At 25.1% G+C, this 8,206-nt stretch overlaps 1 protein-coding gene across 1 annotated transcript; it reads left to right on the top strand.

Annotated features, from left to right (window-relative positions):
• The first annotated feature begins 2,120 nt into the window (after positions 1 to 2,120).
• LOC145833506 (monocarboxylate transporter 14-like) lies at positions 2,121 to 6,843 on the top strand. The gene is made up of 7 exons (XM_082940678.1): positions 2,121 to 2,343; positions 2,927 to 3,070; positions 3,261 to 3,406; positions 4,092 to 4,244; positions 5,170 to 5,365; positions 6,034 to 6,286; positions 6,615 to 6,843. The coding sequence occupies exons 1-7, from the start codon at positions 2,121 to 2,123 to the stop codon at positions 6,841 to 6,843; spliced, it is 1,344 nt and encodes a 447-aa protein (XP_082796804.1).
• The last annotated feature ends 1,363 nt before the right edge of the window (positions 6,844 to 8,206 follow it).

The raw sequence follows: 8,206 nt of genomic DNA, 5'->3' as shown, positions 1-8,206 counted from the left end.
AAAGTTTTGTTTATGATTAAGGCATTCAAAATTCATACTTTTCCTAATTATACTTAAAACAAATTTATGAGCAAACTTAAATATTTTTTAATTTCTTAGCCTTACTTTAACAACAAATGTAACAGTAACAAAAATTACTAAAGACTTGAGTTTTGTAAATCTCAAAATATTTGCAAGAAGAACATTTTTAAACTGGTTATATAGGTCAAAAAACACTTAAAACACATAAAAATATAGATTTGATGAACATTAAAAGTTTATTGATAACAATTCTTTTTAATTCTGTTAGTTTAAAACTAGCTTTCATTTTTTTTAATATATAACGATAACGTTTAACTTAAATTTCACACAAAAAAATTGAAATTTCTTCAAAAAAAAAAAACTTTCCATGCATACTTCTAAAAAAGGTAGTTTGTATAGGTTAAGTAATCGAATAAAATACTAACTTTAACTCAGTTTAGCTCAAGTTTAACTATTAAATAAAAAAATTAAAAAAACTAAATAAACTTTAGTTTATTCGTTAGTACTTAATATACTGTTCGTATATATTTTAATAACCATTGTTCTTTACAAAGAATGTTTACTGAATGTTTTGAAAAACGACTGCTTTTTTATTTCCATATTTTTCTATCGTTACTTATTTAATAGTTTAATAGTTATTTTTAGAACTTTTTAAAGGTATTTAAACAAAACACAAAGCTTTTTATATTTTACGAATACCTTAAGTGTAACTCGTTTGTACGTTTTTTAATACAGATTAGATTAATTTTCAAAGTATAGCCTACACTTAAGTTTTTTTGTTTTTATTTCTAATAAACATGATTAATTTTATACAATTTTCTTTATGATTATTGCATTCGAAATTTCATACTTTTCCTAATTATGCTTTAAACAAAATTATGAGCAAACTTAAATATTTATAATTTTTATGCCCTACTGTATCAATAAGTGTAACAGTAACAAAAATAACTAAATACTTTAGTTTTATAAAATTCAAAATGTTTGCAAGAAGAACATTATCAAACTGGTTCTTTAGGTCAAAAAATAATTAGCAAACATAAAATTTAAAGTTTGATAAGCTTCAACATTAAAAGTTAGTTGATTACAATGCTCTTTAACTCCTTTAGTTTCAGAACTAGCTTTCAACTATTTCAACATAAAACGGTAGCATTTAGCTTAAATTTCACATAAAAAAAGTATGATTAATATTATTTGCGGTTAAATTATTAATTTTACAAATAAACCTTAACATACTTCTTTTTTTTATAGTTTTTTTCTATGTCAAATATAAATGAGAAAATTATTTAAGCAAGTTATGACTACAGCTAAAAACATTTGAAACAGTTTATCTCAAACATTTCATTTATTCATCAGGTTAAACTTTATATGTCTACTTTAAACTATCAGTTTCAACTTGATTATAGATATTTGTCAATTAAGTATAAAGTAATAAATTTAAAACAATGTTAACTAAATTTACTACTTTTTTTCTTTTATACAAAAAATTTACAAATATTTTATACATATTTGTTTCGCATACAAAATACAAAATTTATATTTATAAATTTAAACTTAAATATACAAAAGCGACAAATAGTTAATAACATCCTATATATTTTTAAGCCTAAAAAACACACAGGTTCAAAACATAAAGGTAAATAAGTGACGTAGCTTTACATGATTGCATGATGTAACGTGACGTAATTTTACAACAAGGGTTTCGCGAGTTTAAGGCCAAGTTCTTATCACTTAAATTTATATAGGTTAAACATTTTGTTGTGATTAATCAGTTTAAATTAGTTTCTAACTTGCGTAGAAAAGTTTAAATTTTACACAAAATTATTTTTATTTGACTATTACTTTAACAATATGGTAAAGTTTTTGTTTAACATTTATTTTAGTGAAAATTTTAATTCAATTTATTTTTATAAAGTTAGTTATGTTCATCACTTTTGTTTTTTGTTTAACAGTTTTAGAAATGTTAGGATTTTTCCATGAATCAGATTATTTATTAGCAAATAAAAATATAAATTTACTTTAAAATTACTTAATTTTTTTGTAAAATATTCAAAACCTAACGCTTTCATACATTAATACTTTATAAAGATTTAAAAGCAATAATGAAGTCAAAAGTTTCTACTAAATCAGACTCACGTTGTGCAAATGCCGACACTGGATGGAGCTACATGGTGGCTGTCGCGTCCTTCGTAACCAATTTCCTTGTGGGAGCTATCTACCTTGGTTATTCCGTTCTAATTCCGGCATGGAAAATTGAATTCTCCTCAACTTCCGCCATTACGTCATTAGTCGGTAGCGCCGCTGGCGGATTCATTTCAGGTGTTGGTAAGTTATTAAACGAAAAAGACTTTCTTTTTTACAAAAGTAGTTTGCAAGAACGACCGAAATAAACTATTCTTAAACACATTTTAAAACTATTAAAAAAAATAAATAAACATATGTACTATTTAAGAAGGTTTTTAAACGTATTTATATATAATTGAGGAAGAACGACCTAAATTAAAGACGCAAATAGCATTTAATGGTTAAGCAAAATTAATAACAACTTATTTATTAAGATATCTTTACATTAGTTTTACTTGCTTAACTCTAAAGTGTGTATTTATTTGATTTTTATCCATACGTCATGTTTTAAATTATTTTTTAAATTGTTTTTCTAAACAATATTTTTTAAAATTCATGTACCATTTACCACTTGACAATGAAACTCGTATAGTTTTGAAAAGCATTGTGAAATAAAATAAAAAATTAAAATGAATAATCTCTATATACAAAGTTGCAAATGGTATATAAATGTGTAAGCATATAGTTTGATTTTTAAAACTCGCTTAGTGATCAGTTTAGAAATTTTTCTTTAACTAAAATATGATTATATAAAATATCTTCTGTAAAACTTTTATGGTAACAGCACCAATTTCAAGCTACCTTTGCAACGTATTTGACCACCGTAAAACTCATATGTTTGGAGGGATAATAGCTACCGTTGGATTGTTTCTAACATCCTTTGCTACAAACCTCACTCAAATATTTATCTTTTACGGGTTTTTTGGAGGTTATTTTTAATCAAATATTATTAGATTAATAAAAGAAAAGCAACTTTAATAATTTGACTTTTTTCTTATATTCAAAATATAAATAACAAAACCTTTACTTAACGAAGTTCCAAATGTGTAAAACAATATTAGTAAGTTAAATAAACTAAGACTATTGTTTTTGGCTAAACTTTAATCTAAAAATAAAAGGATTAGGTATAGGAATGTGCTATCTACCATCAATCATGATAATGAGACGTTATTTTGATAAAAAATATGCAATTTTCATGGGTTTCATCACAAGTGGAGCCGGTGTTGGCAGTTGTGTATTTCCTGTTGTCATCGAAAAGCTTGAGGTTTGTTATTGTTGCTTATATTTGTTTTCAAATTAAGGTTGTAAAAATGATAGAAATTGCTAATTCGCGAAAAAAACATAAAACTACTGATGTGGTTCGGTTATCTATAAAGACTTCAAAACAAAACTCTAAATGTACTCACTGTATAAAAAAAAAGATACTATAAAGAAAAAGTAAAGTTTAAAACAAAAACCTATTGTTACTATAATAACATTCTTAAGCTTCTTTTTGATATCTTTAGCTTTTATAATTTTGTTGTATTTTTACAAAATTAGGATGCAATTTTTTCACGTGTCTTCAAATTAGAAACTAAAAAAAGAAAATTGATTAAAAATTTGGTAACTGTTTATAAAAATTTCTATCTTTTACATTAACAGTATCATTGAAACAATTTTTAAGTATGATATTCACTTGTATTTGATGTTGTTTTAAAAGTTTTTCAAGAACTTAAAGTTTTTTTTTTTTAAGTTTACTGGATATGCTATTGAAACACTAACTGTAAAAGTAGTAGTTTTAGTTTTGAGTTTCTACTATTTTATTAAAAAACAAAATCCAGCTAATTTAAGCAATAAAATATATCGCATTATTCAAAATTTAAATGAAAACTTACTAACTGTTTAATCTCTAAATATGTTATATCCAAGACTTTGTTCACAGTTTTTAGAAATAAATTATGTTTTTTCAGAGGATATACGGGTGGAGAGGAGCAGTTTTGATACTTTCTGGAGTCATGGCTAACATGTGCGTAAGTGCATCAATTATGTTTCCTGTTGATATTACTGAAGGTTGCGTGGTAGGTGAAAAGAGCAACTTCAAAGAAGCTAGTGAAGACACTAAAGTTAGTTTGATAGTAACAGATCTTATTGCGGTAAAAGCACAACTAATCTGTCCTCTAAGTTTTGAAAGCTTTCTCGAAATTTAAACTTGTATTATTTAAAACAATCATTTAGATTTTCACCTGTGACATTTTGTGCAACTTAATCGTATTATTATGAATTAGAATCGAGTAAATATTTTCTTAACACTATTAAGAGAATTTTTTAAGTTTTCAGACATTTTTTGCTTGTTCCTAACAAAGTTTCAAACACCATAAGAAGTGCATGCTAGATTGTCTAGTTTCTACATAATTGATTTTTCAATAAATGACTGTGAAATATTATGTAATTTTTAGGTACAAAAAATAATAATAAAATTGCTTACAGAAACTTCTACATAATTATATGCTTTATGTAAATATAAATATGTTACAAGTTAAAAGAAAAAAAAAAGGGGTTAACCGGTATCAATTTTTAAAGTATACATATAGGCTGCTACTACAATGAGCTTTATCTCAAGCATAAGTAATTACTAATTAAATTTCGTTCAAAATATTCCGTTTAAAGCTACAAATACTACAGCAATTTTCATTACAACTTTATGCCTCAGTCTTTTGTTTTAAATGACATTAACTATATTATTACAGTAATCGATTTATATTTTACTTAAGAGCTAATAACTTTCAAAGCAGCTAAAAATTGTCTGATAATTAAGTATTGTTTTCATAAAATTGTTTTATGTATCACAAATGTTTGTTTAACTTTTAATCCTGACACCTTACCTATAAATTTTGTCACTATAAATTAGTACTTCGAGTTATTAAAATAATGTATTGTAAAACTAGAACCATGTTGTTAATACTAAAAGTATGATATTTTTATAGTTGGTTTTTGTGTTTTATTACAATTTTAGTATAAACTATTTAGCTATAACCAAATTTACAACAGGACAAAAACAAAACAACCAAAGTGGTATCAGCAAAAGAAAAAGAAAGCTTTTTGGATTTGACACGTAGAGCTTTGTGGAACCCATATTTTTTAGTAGGAGCAGTAAGTAACTTTACTTACTTTTTTTCAATAATGGTTGTTGTTGCTCTTACTCCGATGAGAGCTCAGTTCGAGTACAAAATGACACCTGAACAAGGTTTTTTTGTTGTTTCAATGTAAAACTTAATGTTTTTAAAAACTTAAGTATTTTATAAATATTGAATCCTAAGTTTAGACTTCATTGAGTTTTAAAAAAATCAATTATTGCTAGATTTTTTTAACGTTACTAAACATAAAAAATATCGGCTAATTTATAGCTTTTTTAATATTAGATTTAAGTTTAGTTAGCACAAATGTGTAATACTTTATTAAAGTTTTAAAAGAATTTAATAACCAAAAACAAAAATAATTTATAAGTTTACTAAACATTATTCATGCCGTAAACTGTAAAATAAGGCTGCGTATAATAATAGTTTTCATTGTTATTGCTTGTTAATTGATACTTTGAAAACAATGTCGTTCATAGAAGTGTTAAACTCATTTGAAAATTTTAGCCATTAGCTGACATACACAAAACTACCAACTAAGTTGAATTGTAATAATGAATAAAAAAATTAAATATTATAAAGGCTTCATTATTTTTCGTTTGATTGGTAAAACATCTTAGATTTTTGAATTAAAATGATAATAAAGTTTTAACTTTATAAACAATTAATATTACACTTTACTTATTTTTAAGATTTTTGTATGATACACACCATAAAAACTTACCCACACTTTTATCGAAAAACTTACATTCTGCAAAAAATATCATTCTTATTTCAGGAGCCATTCTTGCAGCTTCTATTGGACTCAGCAACATGCTTTCGAGATTCTTATGGGGAGCCTTGTGCAACGCCAGCAAGAAGATAAACCCTTTCAAGCTCTACTGCGTATTGCGGGTCGTGACGTCAGCAGCTACGTTGTTCAGCGCTTCGGCAACGAGCTTCAGTTCCCAGCTCGTTTGTTGCGTCATACTGGGCGCAGGGTTTGGCAGCTGGTCTCTAGTTCCTATCTTTGTTCCTAAAATGTTTGGTAGGTAAAAAATAAATTAAAATAGTCTTTCAATTAGTTTAAAAGAACATAGCAATTTTTATAGTTTATAGCTTATAATTTGTGAATTTTTGTCTTAACTTAACTTTGTCAAATTAACTTTAACAAAATAAATTGAAGGTTTTAGATTTAGTATTTAGTTAAAACAAAAATTTACTAAAAAGAATTATATGCAGTACTTTAATCTTGCCTTAGGTCTAATTAACTGTTTAGAAAATTTATTGAATAATTTAGTATTTCCCTCCAAACAAATAGTTTACTAAAAAATATTTTTTAAGCACTACTTTAGCATTGCTTGTTTACTTTACAGATAGTCAACTAGTCGATACCGCATTCGGTTACTTGGAGGTTATGAACGGAGTTGGTGGCTTGATCGGTCCTTTTGTCGGCGGTCTTATCTATGACGTAACAAAGAGCTTTCGTCTTTCTTTTCTGATGTCCGGAATTACGCTACTCGGCGGCACTGTAGTTATCTACATCACAAGCTTTTGCATTGAAAGAAGTAAAACTCGAGCTATGAGTTCAAGGCAGCAAAACATATAGCTTAAGTGTAAAAATAAAAGAAAACTAACTAAAACACTAAAATCAAATTATGCAATAAATAGAGTTTTATACTGTATAAATAATTTTTAGGACTAAACTTTAGAAAAAATAAATTTAATTCACGCAAAAATTTAAACTTTCAAATTGAGTTTATTTTTTCAACTGTATATGTTACTAAGGTAAGTTGGTATTTTTTTATTTTTCTTGAATCTAATTTATAAGACTTTTTCGCATTTTATTCTATATTTAAAAAGAATCTATAAGTAAGTATTATCGCACACTAAAATTTGTATCTTTATAAAGATATAATTTTTTAAAGCATTGGTTATATGGTTATATCACATTAATTAAATTGAAAATACTCTTTAAATTCAATGCAATCATTAGTGTTATGAATTTTTAGCCTAAATTTCTTTTGAATATTTACTATTCTAATAGAACTGTTACAGCTTTGTTGTTTTAACTAGCTATTTTTCTGAAGTTTATTTTGAACTAATTTTTAATTTAATTAAAAAAAGCTTAAGTTTCTTAAAGTTAATAAGCAAATATTCTTTTAACTGTTTATCACTTAGTTGTTGAAAATTTTAAAACCATACCTGACTTTAGACTCTAGGTTTGTATATATTATTAGTCTAAGATAGTTACTTAACCATTAAATTTGTTTTTCTTAAAACTTTAATTTTAATTCTATTACCTGTTTTATTTTGTCTGTATTAGTACTTTTTACTTAACTTATTTGTGTTAATAAGAGTGATAAATTGTTTCAAGAAATTTAGTTTTAGCAATTTTTGAACTAAATTATAATTTTACTATGTTTTTATAAAAAAAAAGTTTTACAAGTACTAAAAAGTTCATACAATCAATAAATTGTAAAAGACCATCAGCTTTAATAGTTGAACATATACTATAATATTTTTATTGATTTGTTACTTATAGAAAATTGCATATTTGTTATTTTTTGATAACTAGTAACAAAAATATAGTATTTAATCATTTCATCAGCTTCTTGATTTACTCATTGTGTAAAACGAACTTAAAATATTAGCTTCTGTTTAAACTAGTTATTTACTTTGAAGTAATTAAATTCTTTTAATTGAAATAAACATACTAAACTGAAGTCTCTTTGCTACACTCTTTAGCGTTATGTATTGTGCGAGTTAACCTGTAATAAAACGATTATGTAGGATTTAAAATATAATGACTAAGAAACATATAAGTATATCTAATGTCTCTAAAATCAAAATTTAAATTAAACAAAAGTACACAGTTTAGTAGCAATTTACATTTTTAGCCATAATGCCTTAAATTTATCTGTTTGACTATTTTGTTTTCTTCTTTGAACTTGAATTGACTAATTTATCGT

Source organism: Thalia democratica, chromosome 4 (genome assembly GCF_965202585.1).
Source record: "Thalia democratica chromosome 4, ktThaDemo2.hap1.1, whole genome shotgun sequence".
NCBI lineage: Eukaryota > Metazoa > Chordata > Thaliacea > Salpida > Salpidae > Thalia > Thalia democratica.
Note: the sequence above shows the minus strand (reverse complement) of the source record. Positions and strands in the feature narration are given on the sequence as shown.

Coding starts and splice junctions, on each gene's coding strand:
- LOC145833506 (XM_082940678.1), top strand. CDS start 2,121: ATGAAGTCAAAAGTTTCTACTAAATCAGACTCACGTTGTGCAAATGCC. Junction 3,071..3,260: donor CTTTTACGGGTTTTTTGGAG/GTTATTTTTAAT, acceptor TAAAAATAAAAG/GATTAGGTATAGGAATGTGC. Junction 5,366..6,033: donor CAAAATGACACCTGAACAAG/GTTTTTTTGTTG, acceptor TTCTTATTTCAG/GAGCCATTCTTGCAGCTTCT.